The following is a 17168-nucleotide window of genomic DNA, read 5'->3' as shown; positions in this document are numbered from 1 at the left end:
CTGACAGGTAGGGAGCTATACAGTTGCCTCTCCTCCCCCCATCTGGCTGACAACAAACAAATTGCTAGTCTGATCTTTTAGTGGCACTTCCTGCTGAGCAGATTTCAAGCAACACTGCTGGCTCCTTGTCAGAAAACAATGTGCTAGAGCCCTGTTCTGCAATAAATGGTTCAACCAATTTACTGTGTTCATTTGAAACTCACAGGAGTATTCCCAGTGCCTGGACTATAGTTCTTATTTGGCAAATGATTTTATTATAAACTGGTATCACAGTGAATCCATTTTCTTTAAGGGGTTTTGCTGCTGTTTAATGGACTGTCAGTATAATTTAGATTTCATCTATTTAAACTCATTCAAGCCTGGCTCCTGATTGTACAATAAATGGAACATATTTCTATTCAACAAAATTAATGACAGCTAATTGTAGTCTGCAGTACCCAATTTTATAAAAGCAACTGTTCTGCACTTCAGGCACCCAGATACATGATTTCCCACACCAATTATTTCCCTGCACTTTTCATGCATGTCCACAACCCTACACAGTTCTTCTTGCAAGATGCATTCAGACATATTTAACAGTTTTGATATAAAGCAAACATTTTCTTACAGAAAGCAGTGTTACCAAAAATGCCACGCTGAAAGTAAAGACATTGTAGATGGTCAGCTAGGGTATCCTCCTGTCTTAGAATTGTTTTTCTTCTTCAATTAAAGGCATGAAAAAGGGAGGTGAGGGAGTGGGAATACGAGTGCAGGCCACTAAAAAAGAATAATTAAATAATCAGTTAGTCTAAGAGCTCCTTCATAAGAAACAGATAAGCTTTACTGCAAGCATGCCATTTAAAACAGTCTTTTTTGATCTTTAAGGTCCCAGCAAACTTTGGCTCAAGGTGCAATATTTGCTCCCAATGCTTCTTAGTGGTATTTTACAAAATCCTGCATAGCCACTTGTGTCTCACACCTGAACTGGATGCATTTCAATAGTTCTTCATGGAAACTCATTTTTCACGTACAGCGCAATAAGAAAAAGATAAGCAGCACCACAAACGTACCATATTGCTGCATGACCTCACACTTATATATCCTTAATTTTTTTCTGATTAAAAAAGAAAAACTTTAACTTCCAAATCACAACACACTTGAACAATGACTACAGATAATTTCTCTGAGACCTTAGATACAAGCATTAATAATAAGCCTTAAGAAACTAACAGAAGTTGTCACAGTCTACATGAAATCCGCTGAACAATCTCCACAATGTCTTTGAATAGTGCCTGCAGTTCGCCAATGCGCACAAAAATCTGACGAAAATAAGGGATCAAGATTCCTTCCCACTCAAGATACAGAACCTTTCTTCTCACACACTTCCCATTCACTCGTGTTTCCCAAGTTTTGGTAATGAGTCAACTGTGACATTAGGTGAAATCAACAGTATACAGTTGGCCCACGAAGCTGTACTTAATGTGAAAACTGGCATCTTTACACAGCTTTGAGTTTAAGAAGTTCTTCTACTGGACTGTGCATAATTATAACTCCATGCTCTAGTAGGCAAAACGAGCACACCAAGAGGACTTGGAAGAGAAAACTCTTCTATTCCCAAGCCCACCACAAACACCAAACGGTTGCTTAACTTCTCTCCCTTAGCTACCCTTTTGATAATTAAAGTGCAACATACTACAATACTTCATCAAAATATGGATGGGCTTTATTTGTGTAGCCCTCAACTAGAAAAAAATTACAGCCATTACTATTTCCCCAGTAACTGGCCCATCACTTCATCTTCCCAGCTAGACAAATGGATAGAGAGCAATCCATTTTGTAAATTATTGGTGCAGCCCTGAACAGAAACACATGTTCAGAAGGGAAAAACTAAATGTGTCACTTGAGTGAGGATGATTTTCACAGAACACTATTTCAAATACTGCAGTCTGTTGCCTTAAAGCCAGCTGTGATGAAAACACACACACACACTCCCGTCACGTAAGCATATGTGATATTCTCCCTATTGTCTGCTAACCTGATATTCACCTACCAGCAAATACCTAGCAGCACTGAAAAAATATCTGCATTAAATAAAAAAAAAATCAATGTTTTTTTTGCGAAGCAAAAGATATTTTCCTGTTGTATAAATTCATAAATAGCTCTGAGATGCCTTTTATACAGAACAAATTAGTGCAGAAGCTGTAAAGGTGATCTTACAACAGAAGTGTATTTACTTTGTTTCAACACTGGTATGTTACCTACCTTTCGTCACTTTAAAGCATAATGGTCATGGCTACTATGCTAATCAGCTGCTTAAATAAAAAATGCCCATTTAAGGAAGAAATAAATGCTTTCCTCACTATTAAGAAGAGAGGAGTACAATAATCAAAGTAAATATACAAGCATAAGTTTTCAAGCCAAAGAAAAATTAATATATGTCCACGTTTAGGTATATTTCTTTCTGAAAAAACAATACAAATGAAAAAGCCTTACATCTATATCAGCTTTCATGTACATCTAACCACTCCTTTTACAGCAGGGCTTTTACTCCTCTCTCTTTTTAAATATTCACTGCTTGGGTAAAAGCATCCATAAGACACTTTGGACTTTGAAGAAAAGACGACTACACAGATTCATTCTTTCTGCCAATGCTGAAAAAAAGCAAAAATATTTCCATTTGTAGTCCCATTTACTTGAGATGCTTCTTTAGAGCAACACATGTTCTGCTGCTGGATACTGTTTATACAAAACTCTCTCTTTAGGACAAAAGGAAAACAAATAGGTTGCCGAAAATTTAATATTATTGCAAGAAAAAAATAATTCAATGATCAGTTAGAAGATATCCTGTTACAGACATAAATATCTTACCAGTGTGGCCCATCAAGCAGTAACATGAAAACGGAGATAACTTGTAAAGGAGAATTTGTCATCAGTTCTCAAGCTGTATTTAACCTCTTCCATTTTCAATAAAAAAAGCAATCTTAATTGAACACACTCTCTTCACTTCACCAGCTTAGACACAGCACTGAGTGTCAAACCTGGAGAGAAACATCTCCCTCACCTATGAACTTTCTCCTCCACCCCCCCCATGAATACTGCTACAAGTTATTTTCATGAAAGCTATATACCAAATGAAGCAGCAAAGGTTAATCCCAGTATCAAAATTGTGACAGATTAAATTTCACTCCCTCCCTCCCCCCATTTACCTGAAAAATTTCCAGATAAAAGTTAAAACTATCTTCTGGCATAAAGCAAACTGCTGTGCCATGTGGGAAACCACAGCATCGTTCCCATTACAGAAGCCAAAATGAGAATTTAGTTTACTTCGTACCCAGGTGTTGTCATTATAATTGACCAGACACTCCTTTATCTGATTGCCACGGAAAGGCATGGCAGCTTCCACTGAGTAAAATAAAAAGGGCTGGCAAAGTCAAACACTAGAAGTTCAAGCTATTTTAATTGAAATAAATCAAGAACTGGCCAGGAACAATTCCTGCAGCCACAAACTCCACTTCCGCTCCTTGAAAACCACCATTTCAAGGAATTCCTTCCCCTTAGTCCAATTTTTCCACAGTTATTTCAAAACTTCAATTTGCCTAATTTCATAATGGCATGCTGCATTCAAAGTATTACTTTTTGCTTGGGTTACAATCTTTCTACATTCATCTTCTGCAAAAATAATTCCCTAATGCAGTCTGCAAAACTGCTCACGCCCATGTTCCACAGTTAGCTATGGTAGTTAAACCATAAAGTTTTGACTACAGCTGCTGTAGTCGCACACAAAAAAATTTTATCAGTAAGGTGTTCATGTAAAGTTTCACATTCATCCTATAACAGCTCCAAAACACCACAGCTTTACAAAGTATTTTTATTTTGCATTGCAAGCTTGTGGGGAATATGTTATGAAGTTTATTTAGTACACAGCATATGCTTAGAGTTCACACAATCCACGTTACTTTTAATAATACTTTGTTATACTAGTCAATGGTAGCACATGTCCTTTTGTTAGTGACCCATGTTTTGTTATGATGGAACATAGGGAGATGACTCACAGATAAAGCATTAACAATAATCTTATAGAGAAAGTCTTACCTAAAATTCCCCACTTGCACAATCCATCTGTTATGAAAACACTATCACGTTTTCATGTAATAACAAACACAATATGAAAAATTACCTGTTTGACCAATGCTGGCAAAGCCATGTCCCCAGTGCCAGGTACCCAGCCCTGCCCTTGGGACACTCACCTCCTTAGTGCTGCTCTTCATGATCTATACACAAAAGCCAAACAAAGCCAGAGGAATCCATTTGCTAGATCAACCTTGATCTGCACTTAAGACTCCATCTGTCAAGCACCAACAGCTGTCCGTACACAGAGCGATGCCTGCCACACTTAAGAGTAAATATGAACTCAGTAAATGCATCATCATCTTTTTTCCAGTTTGGCTCATCTTTACTGCTTAGACCAACAGCACATACACAGGAAATCAGTTGTATGCAGTTAAGTAATCTGTGTATGCTGTCATGCAGACTTCATCATTTTCTACACTAAATATTATTCACCTGATCTTCAAAAACCACACTTTTCATAATATCTCCAACGCTGAGAATAAAAACTAGTTACAAACGCTGTTATATCCAATAGTACCAGAACAACACTAGTTCCAGTTGCACGTGGAAACTGTTCTCTACAGACTTTAATCAACTTCAAAGAAAATCCTTCTGTGATGCTTTTATGCATTTTTAAATGCTCGTATGCATTTTGTTAACCCTCCTGACACATTTTAACACTCACCTACTGAAGTAAGCTTTTTCTCCTTTTTTTTTTTTTTTCCCTCCTTCTTTTAATTACTAAAGGAAGAATGGGTAAAGAATGCATTTGTTTCTATTGAAACAAAAATCTTAAAAATAGTATGTTCATCTAAAAAATACTGGTATGAGTTTTCCTCGCCACTATTCACATATGCAGAAAGGTTGAAAGCACAGTGGTGTAAGTGTGAAAAATAAGGGAACTCTTATAAACACATTAAGCAGCACAGCTCCTGAGGTTATTCCTATTTACAGCAGCTGAAAGTCTGTCACTGAATATCTGATTATTTCAGTGATCTAGTATCATGATGGTAACAGACTTTCAAATGAAGATGGAAATACAGAGTCATCATGTTAGAACACACGCTCATTTTGGCTACAAAGCTTTTGAGGGAAGAGAAGACCACACATCTAAAAATACGTATCTCCATGACAAACTTGGTCAATAAATTGAGATGTACAGCTGAAAAAATAATTTCACTGCATTTCTCCTTTCTGCCCAAGTATAAAGTTCAAATTTTAGAACTTCCCAGAAAAAAAATAAATTTTTTTCCCCCCAACTTTTTAGCAGTTTAAAATACACTTACCAGAACTTCAAGGTTTATAAAAAAAATCATGTTCATATTATATGTATTTTTATATTTAATTCTGGCATGGCTACCTTTCTCAGATGCTTAAGCTGTCAGAATAAATAGAAGGCTGCATCCAAAAGAATGACAACGGAATGTCCACGTCAAATACAAACCAATCGCTGTCAGAGCATGAGCCAAATTCCTGCATTTCAATTTCACCAACACTAAACCCAAACACCAGTATATCATTTATTAACTAAGTCAATAGAGGGAGGAAGCACTTTGGTTTGGGTTTTGTTCATGTGTATTTTTATAAATATGATGGAGGCTTCTGGATTGCAACAACCATTTCAGCAATTTCCTCAGTTACAACAATGGAAAACATCTTGGCACAGTTATAATAAAAGGCAACATTTAACAATTAATTATGCCAACAAAGACTAAAGCTTAGAAATTTAGAAGTCCTAACACTTGATTGCTATCCAAATTGACAGTGGGTTTTAAGATAGCTAGAAGAAATCTCAGCCTGACTAGATCTTAGATAAATATAATTCTGGCTCCACTGTCATTGGAACTCCATTGGTCACACTCCAGAGGACACTTCGATGTCAGGCCCACAGATTCACACAAAAGATGACCCACCATCTTTTTTATTTTCTCATTGTGATAGCACAATAACCCAACACACCTGTAGGCATCAAATCTGAGCCACTGAAGACTGCAAACTATTTCATAGTTTATGAAGGGCTCCCTTTGAAAAATGATCACATACTCTATAATCACAGAACGTACTGAAGTGAAAAGGAGTAAGATCTCACTTTGATACATTTGGTGACAACTGAGCAGCAGTATTTCACAACAGTGTGTCCGACCTGCAAATTCAGTCTCTCTCTCCTTCTCTGATGCCTGTCCAGATAATAGCTTATGGGGTTATGTTGCCTCCTAAACAGCACTTAGGGACAGAAATCTAACAAAACTTTAAAGCAACATCAGTCTATAAAGCCAAAAAAGTCAGTACTCAAGTTATATTTTCCAGCAGCAATATCTCACTTTCACCCTAGTGACAGTGATGCCCTATACCTTTAAATAAAAAAAAAAAAAAGACAACTAAACCAAAGAGTCCAATAGCTGTCCCAAACAACAATTGCCTAAACCATCTCAAAGTGGCAGACACACACTCTTATTATTTCGTATACTAAGCCAGATGTTCCAGGACGCACATAAATCTAATGTTGCCTCTTTCCCTGCACTATATCAAACCACACTTTCCATATCTAAAACTCTGCACCTCTTCTTCCAACTTCAAGCAGATCTTAAAATACCCAGAACAATGAGGCTCTCATGTAAGCTATTCCAAAGCAATTTGCTAGAAAACGATCAAGTCCTATAATGCACTTTTCCCTGAAGAAGCATTTCACCTTGTGTTACACCTTACGTTGATTTCTCTTGCTGATGTGCTGTTTATATAGCTACTGATGTCATGGTAGAAACAGATCCTCATAAATCCTTTTCATTCCTGTAGATCCTTTTAAATATTTCTATGTAGGCAGAGCAAACAATATTGCCCTCATCTCCAGGTGACATATCAAGTCATCTCTTTTCCTGAGGCTCCAAATCAAGTTTGACTTTCATCCAAAGTTTTTCCAGTCCAGAATTCAAGGTGCCATCATGATGACATTACAGCAGTCTGCTCAGTAGCAACAATACCCTCAGTATTAAGGTCTGTGGCTTTAATATAGTAATAGCCCTTGCTGAGGTGTTGAACAGACTGAGGGTGAAAGGGCACAGGGATCACACAGCTTCTTCCAGCAAGAAAAGTATGCAAGAATTCAGAGAACAAAAAAAGGAGCAGAGCAATAAAAGTATCCCTCTAGCCAGCTATTATTTTGATGCAGATATTTCTACTACATATTTTCTCTGCAATTTTAACCCATTTACTTCATAAGAGCAATTTATTAGGACAGTGAAAAGAAAATCCTCATGTTCAAGCTGAAGATACACAAGAAAAATACCTCCATACATCAGGTCCTCGTACGACTTGAAGCATGTTGTTGCCCTCCAGAACCAGGAGGGGAAGGCAGCTTTCTGGAATAGTATCAGCACTGTCTTTTTTATCTTTCATTACGTCAGTCAGAAATTCAAAGTTACAGACAGCACTATTCATTTCCCATCACAGAGCTACCTCTTCCAGCTACGCAAGTCATTCTCTTAACCAAGTGTCAAAAGCAGGGCCTGTACAAAAGCTGCTGTATTTCTCAACAGTGGAGTAGCACGGCACTTGGAAAAGCCTGGAGAGCTGTTCCAAAGGCATCTTCACCACTGAAATTCAGTACAATACATTGACAGCCATTTGAGTGACAGCACTTCAGTACTTCCTTCTAACAGAAAATCGTACATGGAGACCAATTGTCTAACCCAAACAACAGATGTAGTTATAAAGTCTGGTTTACACAGCAGAGTATCAAAGTATTCAAATTCGCTTACAGTCTGACAATCAAAAAAGTAGAACTGCAAAAAACGTACTACAAAACAAGACCACCAGTTTTAGAGTACACCCAATTAGGAGCCATGTGTTAACCATATTGCGTGTGCATACAAACTGTATGGGAAATCAACCCTGTCAAACTGTGCTGTGTGTTGGCAAAAACCAGCAGGATAGAAGGGAATCAATCTGCACTAGAATCAAAGGAAATTCAGAATCAAATAATCTAACAATCTAAGAGGAAGAAAAAAAATAAATCTCAGTCTCAATGCAACTATCTTTAGTGTAATTACCTACGCTATACGACTATGCAAGTAAATCTGAATATCCATTGTACAATAAAAATTATTTTATTATCGTAACAGTCATTTTGATAAAAGCAAGGCAAGAACTGTGAGGAAAGAAAAAAAAAAGGAAGGAAAAAAACCCCACATATTACGTTTGGAAAGAAACTTAGGGGGAGATTGTGGAAACTGAGAGGGCAGTTGGGGAAGTGAGCCAACAAGCTTTTAGGACAGACGTGTGTGATTTCTAACAAAGTAGAAAAGATAAATTGCATAGCGTTGTCTAAACTCTACTCGATAAATTTTAATACATGGTTTAAAGCTATGCATACATTCATTATATCTATGCAAATTAATAAGAACAGTATTTATATAGTAACAACATAGTGTAACCTATCATTTGAAAAAATTCCAATAATCTTGATTGTCTATTTATTTACCGTTTATTTGCCATTACTCAAATATAGCTGCTGAGCCCAGCACAGAAAAAAGTAATATTGTTGGATTAAATACAATACAGCAAATGAGGTAAACATAGAATGAGATTTTTACCATAAACTTCATAGTAAGAAAATGCAGACCTTTAACATCCATCCATATCAGATAAGAGTATTTAAGAGAGAATCAAACGAATGGAAAGGATTTCCTCTCCTTAAACTCTAAAAGATGTAAGACAGCTATCCATTCTGCACACACCTTTAATTTTCATCTTGCTAATCCTTGCTGTGCAAGTCTCATTAATTTAAGATCTTAATCCCTCTTAAATTTTATGTAATTTGTACCCTGAGCTACAAATACGTCTCCCTATACGTAACCTAGCCCTAAGACAGAACCTAAGATTTTTCCCCTGTAATAGGTGTTAAAATTGCTTTAGAACATAGTAATGCCCTGGCATGTGTATTCAAGATGTCATTCCTGTTAAGAAATTATGTTTTAAACAAAATTTTAAAAATGGTATAGTCAATTAAGGTTTCAGCTAGGCTCACTTCCCTCCGACAATAAGCCGGCCAGTAACGTGTGTGCTCATTGCTCTCTGCAGTTTTCAAGACAAGGGACAGATGTCAGCTCAAAAAGTAGTACAGTGAGCACAAAATGAACAGTAAAGTTTCAATGCTAGGGTACATCTCACAATAATTTCTACTAATAAAATGCAAATTTTAATAAGCAGATTTTAAAATTATAAAATAGGTATAAAATCTCAATTATCACAAGTGCCGTGGCCTTCCTTGCTCTTTCGCTAGATAACCCATCTCCAGATTGGATGCAATCACCTACCCCCCATTCTCTTTCTTCCAAGAGTGCAGAAAGATGGGCACAGACTCCATGAAGCAAGCTGCCTGTGGCCAGCACTTATTTCAGTCAAGACTGGGCAGACCAGCTTTCAAATCCTTCCCCAGACCATGCGACCTCTTCCAAACCCTGCCTAACCCACTCGCGTAAGGAGGAACTGCTCCCCCAGCAGCCAGCTCCCTTATCTTTGGTTCTGCAACCACCGTCACCAAAATCCATCTGATCAAGTACTCTGTTCGTTGGAGAAGATTCTTCTCCCGCACTACCACACAACCACGCGTGCTCCCTCAAGTCCCGGAAGGCCTGCGGGGTACCCGACCAGCATTTACACAGGATTTGCTGCGTGCAGGTTCTCCAACACATCTCCACGCCTGTGCTGTGACTGAGGCTTTACCTTGCATTTCAGTCCACAAATAACATCTCCCCCAGTGTGTCACTGCTGGCGAGTGAGAAGGTACAAGCCATAACTGAAGCTCTTGCCAGTCTGTACATAAAGAGTTCTCTTCTGAATGGATACTCTCGTGACAAATACGGCATAAGTTATCTAAGCTCTCCCCACACTATCAGCCATTTGCAGGTTCTCTCCCCTCCTTTATCAATTACCTGGCAAAGCCACAAACTCTCTATAGCTACAATACTGATTCTCACTGTTCTATAAATAGCTCTCTGTTCAAGTACTATCACTATCAGAGGTACTCCAAGGACTGCACCTCCTGACTAAAGAGTGCTAATACTTCTCCATCCTACTGCAGGAGAAAATTGAGATCACAGACTGAGTCTGCATCTTAATTTTAAGCAAAATCTTTGTAATAAAGCCGGTGTATCCCATTGTACTACTGGGCCCATACAACTGTTCTTAACCAATTCTAAATAGTTTTTCATTCTCTGACACCAAAAGTAAGATTGCCACCAAAGCTGACACTATTACAGGCTCCCTATTGCTACCACCCAAGCAACAAGTATTACTCAGCTACAAGGCCTTACCAAGAGAAAGAAAGAGATTGTTTCAAACCAATCAAGAAACATATTTGATGCATTTCAATAGATAAGCTATTCTGACAAACGTTGGTAGATCTAAGTGAAAACATACTCTGCAACTTTGACATGGGATAACTATGGAATGCAACACCTCCAAAATCAGCAGAATTTCAGCCCATCTGTATCTGCAGCTAATAATGCCCACACATACAACTAGCATTTGAGAGCATTTACAGCAACAACAATTGGATACAGCACTTGAAACATTTACATCTGTACTCACACAATGAGATTTTAATATTTGAGATATACAGCACCTCATGGAAACAATGGACAAGATTTTATCTCATTACTTCCCATGGTTTTTAGTTTGAATCCATTTCTATTTTGCTCCAGCAGTGTTACTACAGCATACTGATTATTTTACAGAAAAGCAGTATAGAATTACCAGAGCCCTTAAACCAGTGATTTGAACACTGAATCCAAACATTAACTATTCCTTGCGGTAGAGCAAACAACTGCCATCAACACTTTTAAAATGCTGTTTCAATGAACACAGAAGTTTTTACTCAAAAATGAGGAATACAGCTAGTTGAATAATCTAATTTTCAAGTACAATTTCATTTTGAGGAAAAAGTTAGCTGGCAGCAGCCACAGGTTAGATCTTGACATCTTAAGTGAGACCCTAAAAACCTTCTATGAACTTGGCACCTCATGTGAACTTGGCAGTAATAAAGAGGCATGTTCAAGACACCCAAAGCCCCTGCAAGCTTCTGTTTCTGTCCCCAAAACATCCCAAATGGCTACCAATCCTGACACTGTCTGTTTTAACTGATAGCTAAGCTGTTGTGCAAAGGCATTAGCTAGCTATTAGTGAGGGCGGTGAAATCAGTGACATAATAAATATCAGATCTTAAGTCACCCGATATATATTTCACAAAGGACAGGAGAGAAGCTCTACAAAGAAATCATAGATTCACAGAAAAACTTGTCAGAAAGGTTGAAAGATATCTCTATATGCCAGCTAGTCAAATCTCTAGCTCAGATGAAGTCTGATTTCAAAGTTGGAGCAAAGTGCCTAGTGCTTTATCCGATTTAGCTTTGAAATTCCCAGGGACAGAGATTCCATACAATACTCCAATAATTAATGTAGTAGAAAGAAAAAAGGGTGGCTCTTTTTCAAAAAGGAGCTAAGTTCATTCCAACAAATCAGATATTACAAGATACAGTTAAAAGCTTTTGTATGCATATCCGTATTTGTCTCCAACGGAAATGTGGCAACATGCCCTAGGACAACTATAATTTAAATTAATAGATAGCACACTGCGCTGTCTGCTGCAGCCAACTAACTGGTAGCTCTGGTACACAGTTACTTTCAAAGTAAACAAAACGTAAAAATTTCTTACCTCCAGGCCTGTACACAACATCATCCTCTGTGATAAATGACGTTATTTCACCGTTGTCTGTTCTCTCGTACCGGGACTTCTTCTTGGGTGGTTTCTTTTTGCTTTTCTTTGTGGACTCCTCTGTGGTGGCACTGTTGTTGTCATTGTCCTCATCTTCACTGTGGTCACTTTCTGCATAATTCTTGGCACCTCCTTCCAACGTACAGCTCCGTCGGGGACGCGAGTTCTCACTCTCCCTCACCTTGTCTCTCTTGTCTCGCTCCTTATCCCGGTCTCTATCCCTGTCCTTCTCTTTGTCTTTGTCTTTTTCTTTGTCTGCTGTCATGATTCGCCACGTGCCTTCTTCTGTCCTCTCACGGCTGGGCCTCCGTGAAAGGTAGACAGTGAGCCTGGGCTTCAGTCTTCTGAATTTCTCACTCAAAGCCAGGAAAAATTCAACCACTCCAACAACCCCAGCGTTTTAAAAAGGTTCTTGAAGGGTTGGGGGGGGAGAAAGAGGGGAAAAACCCATGTTAATATTCAAAATGCTTTCAATTTCTGAAAATAAAAATTAAAAACCAAGAAAACAAACCCCACGTCCTAACACAATTCATTATGGAAAACACAAGACAGTAAAATACAAGGCAGCCTTTTGAAGCATACATATAAATGGTAACTTATGAAGTGTCTGTAAAATGTTTGAAGCTATCTCCATCCTCAAAAAGATCTCACAAGTCCTTAAAAAATTTGTTTGTTCACTACAAAAGCACAGTAACTTCTTGGATGGGAAGTGCTCACTGAGAACAAGTATCCTTTCATACCAGAAGCTGAGTAGGAAGCATGCAAGTGAAAAAAACCCACACATTTAGGAAGGGACAGGTGCAAGAAAGGAAAATCTGCAACTTTTTTCCCCTCAAAGCAAATTAAAAGGTTTAGCCAATGGATGTACTGTTTTACATCTCAACACCACTAGCAACAGATGCCCTACAACACTGGTACACAGGGAAGAATGCCATCTGCCACCTCCAGGGCAATCCGCTAGAAAATCTTCCCCTTACCCTGCTTTTCCAAAAATAATCTGTAATCCAAAGATTACAGGAATTAATTAATTGAAATCAAACCAAACCACATCAGTTACAAGTGTACCAATAAAATCTGGTTTTCCATATATCAAAAATACGACCTTTCATGCTTGTTTTACCAGTAATAGAACACATGGAGATAGATTTTGTAACTCCTCACCTTCACACATTCAGTTGCCTGCTGGGGAATAGGAAGGAAAGAGATAATCCTGTTTTGACTTCCCTGATCATTTATTCAATACAACTAACATCAACCACATCAGGTTTTTTCCTTCCGTGCAAGTTTAGATTTAAAAAAAATTTGACTTGCTGTTACAAGAGTATTTTCAAGCTCAGGTCTATGGGCCAGGACCCTCAAACCACAACCAAGCACACAGAGCAGTTACCTAATCTCATGGTTTAATCCCCATGGGCCACGAAGCAGCACCAGCCACTGATGAACTCCCCTCCCGTACCCTGCAACTGAGCTCTGCATTAATTCCCCATGAGACACTAATACTGTACCTCAGTCAAATGAAAAGTAAAGAATAGTGGCCCTATGCACCTATATCCTTTATTTTTTTGACTCAAAAATGAGAATTTGCTTAAAATGTCCTTCCTCCTGGTCAAATCAAAATGATCTGGACTGACAAGCTGCATGATACATCTTTGAGTGACAGCCAACAGCACATACATTAGAATTTTTGGTACCTTCTCTGGAAAGGCTCTAGTGAATTTGCACCAACTGCTGAAGTATTTGTAAGTGCCTTTTAATACTGCTCAATAGCAGCAGTTTAAACAGTTACAGCTATTACTGAGCAAGAACCATAATGTATCATTTTTTCTGTAAATATTCATGAAAGAAGGATGTTTCAAGAAGGGCACATCCAACATACAAAAGTAAGTTACCTTTTCTCCACTAGTTCACCAATTCAGGACAAAGCTCAATTTACCCACATCCAATTCATAAGTTTTCAGGAAGCTATATGGTGCAACCTGAAATTAGTTCACTGTGCAGGAACACTATAGCATGAAAGTCAGGGACCTAAGAAGATTGAATGTTCATGCATTAAGCATCTGAAACCACATTAGAGAAGAAAAAAGACTATTTTGATTTTTTTTTAGAAGTCAGCTGAGAAGTCAGTGATCCTGTGTATTTTAAATTTCTTCATTCTTACATGAATCTCAGACTACAATATTCTTGTCCCTGTTGACTACTGCTTCCAGCAATGGAAATAGCCAAAGAGAGACAAATTGCTTTTGCTGATACAATTCAGGCTGTGGCTTGAATCTCTCAGGCATTTCCTGAATGAACTGATCATCCAGGTAGGAAATTATTCTATTTTCTTTCCTCCTTACAGCAGCTGCCATCATTCTGATAACACACAAGGGGAATCCAACGAAAACTCCAGCAGAGAAGACTACAATGAACCTGTCAATTGCCAGAGAAGTTGCAGATAATAGTGATAGCAACAGTCTACAGGGACTCAATAAGAAGCATCTTAAATTTCTAGAGGCTAGGAAATTCCCCAGTAGCAAGCTTGACAGTTTTTTCTATTGTTGTTGATATAAAATTCACTTCAGAGAATAAATAATCTAGTCATTTTGAATGAAAATTAATTGCTTTCTCAGAGCAAGTTAGAAATTACAAGTACTGACATCTCAACCTAGGTACAAGAGATCTTTCTGTGGTTTTTAAAGATCAGAAACCGAAGGATATAAGTACACCTAAAAAGTTCATTCACTGTCCTCCAAGGATGGATAAATTCAGCCACATCTGATTATTCTTATAATTCTCAAAGACTCAATTTTTGAGTTGGCTGTGAAACCAAAGAAACTGAAGCCTAAACCTGAAAACTACTGTTTTCAGAGCTTTGTCCACTGCTTCTCGTCTTACTTGCAGTCTATCACTACTCTCTCCTGCTTATTAAAACTTGAATGTTGTTTACAAGTTAATTTTGGAGAACTTCAAGGAAAAAAGCCAAGAAGCATGTTCTTTTGTCTTGTTTTCAGTGAAGACAAGAATGTTTCAGCAGCACCCAAGAAGCATTTGTACAGGTCAATACCATTAAACGACAACACAATATGGAACTCCGCTCATGTGCGGATACACGTCTTAAATTTAGCAGTTCAGTTTATCACCAGCATAGGTACCGCTGGTTCCTAAGGTTACATAAGGTCTGAGTTGCACAAAATCATGATGGAAAAACACTTTGTTCCTTTCATTTTCCAACTGTGCTAACAAAACTTAGCATATGCACAGATAGTGGCTAAGTGCAACGCAGCTATAACCAAATGAATTATGTTCCACCGTCACGTCTTTGACAATAGCTTTCTTGGAGCTTACAAAGGCAAACAAACACTACTTTCAGGAAACAACTCTTAAAACAGTCCCATACATACACAACCTATGTATTTTCTCCAGCTCTCTCTCCTGAGCACAAAGCACTAATTTTTATGATAGAATTACAACTTTTTTCAAGAGACTTAAGTCACGTGTCCAAAAAGAAGCTGCATCAGCTTTTCTTTCCTCTCTCAAGGGTGGAAGCGTATCTTCCAAGCAGAAGATTTAAGTATCACCATCTTTTCAACACTAGAAAAAATCGCATGCGTCTTCCAGCACAGCCAACTGCAGCACAAGCACCTTCCTTGGACTGCAAAGTGCAGAATGTCCTATTTTTGTTGTTGTTAAATAATTTCCACATTAAAAAAAAAAACAAAAAAAAAAAACAAAAAACACAATTCATCAGTGACCACAATAATTCATTACTGGAGATGGGTGGCAAACAACAGAAAAAGCAGGCTTGAAACCTGGCCACATACTGGGCTTTTTCCTTGAAGCCTCAAGATGAAAAGCTAAGAAACTGCCAACTACTCCACATCCCTAAACAATAAGGAAAAAGTAACTTAAAGTTCCCGTCTGAAAAAAAAAAAAAAAAAAAGGTGATTACTAACTGACAGATAATTCTAAGTATTAATTTTATCTTCATCCTGAAACATTCTGAGCTCATCCTCATATTGTCCAAGTCTCAAGGAACCAGAGTTGCGCAAATAATTCTGAAAAAGCAGCCACAAATTCAGCACAAGCTGCTCCTTGCCAAACTTTTAAAGGAAATTTCAAGTGAACCATTTTACACTAATGGAGTCTGTTCAAGGGTCAACTCCACCTCAAATACACAGTGACCTCCATACGGCTGGCGGGTAAATCACTTTTATAAAAGTAACATACCAAATGCACTTCCCCTTACTCTATTTTTCTATTTTCGTCAGCACTTCTTATGGGCATAGGCAAAACCAACTTGTCAGCAGAGAGAAAAATCCCGCTACACAGCCTGCCATGAAGCGCAAGTAGAAAAGCCTCCGGACGTCACGGGACACACTGTGGAAGAAGCTCTGATGGATTCCAGTTCTCGACATCAAACAAGAACAAACACTGCAGGACTTCACAGAACTCTCCCCATAACTGCAGATTTAAGTCCTTGCTGTTACTCTCAGACTAAATTCAAACAAAGTACTTAAGTGTTTTTATTACAAGTCCAATTATTTTGGGGGTTCCTCCCCCCCTTTTTTTTTTGCACAACAAAGTTCTGCATAGAGGAATAACATTGAATGAACACTATATTCATAATGATTTAGCTTACTGTAGGGCTGTGCAAGAATTTGTGCATACCACAATTTGCTCAGTCTGTTCATCTATGAAATTTCCAGCTACAAATACAGCAAAATCGCCACCCTCCTCCTAGCTCCTGTTTCAGGAAAGCCCATACTAAAATAATTTTCATAGCCAATATATTTATGAACAGTACAGGAAGCCTCTTCATCTAATCAGTCTCTATTTAGTTCAACTAGCATTAAAAGGCAAGTGATGAAGTTGCAAGCACTAGTCAACTTCCTTACACAAATATATCACATTTCCAAGACCGTTCTACTATGAAAAATACTCCATTTCAGAAAATATTGCAGGATTAAACCAGCATCATCATGAAACAATGTCTACTTTTGTCTCTAGTAATAAAACAGTCATGTAACCTTAAAAGTAGTTCCACAACTATGGAGAAAAAAAAATAGAGGAAAGATACTGTTATATGCCCTCAACTGTGTCACAGTAGTACAGGACTACCGGAAGACCAATGAAAAATTGTTTTATCAGCTATCACCTATTGAAGATTAAGTCATTATTACAAGAGGGGTAATTGATAAATCGTCTTTATTATTTTAGCAATGATCCAAGCATGTTTTAAATCTTCCAAGACACATTTTGCCTCTGCAATGAAATACAACATTGGCCCTTGCTACCTCCCCACTTTTTATTTACTAACACCAGAAAC

At 38.0% G+C, this 17168-nt stretch overlaps 1 protein-coding gene across 4 annotated transcripts in view; it reads right to left on the bottom strand.

Annotated features, from left to right (window-relative positions):
• RERE (arginine-glutamic acid dipeptide repeats) overlaps nt 1-17168 on the bottom strand; it is a 255060-nt gene that overhangs the window by 165526 nt on the left and 72366 nt on the right. For all 4 annotated transcript variants that reach the window (XM_042794277.1, XM_033007501.2, XM_033007502.2 and 1 more), the window contains exon 2: nt 11801-12271. In XM_042794277.1, coding sequence (XP_042650211.1) covers nt 11801-12125 — 325 coding nt within the window. In that variant the 5' untranslated portion in view covers nt 12126-12271. The remainder of the gene's footprint in view (nt 1-11800; nt 12272-17168) is intronic.

The sequence above is a fragment of the Tyto alba genome, unplaced genomic scaffold (assembly GCF_018691265.1).
Source record: "Tyto alba isolate M040663 unplaced genomic scaffold, T.alba_DEE_v4.0 Super-Scaffold_20000042, whole genome shotgun sequence".
NCBI lineage: Eukaryota > Metazoa > Chordata > Aves > Strigiformes > Tytonidae > Tyto > Tyto alba.
Note: the sequence above shows the minus strand (reverse complement) of the source record. Positions and strands in the feature narration are given on the sequence as shown.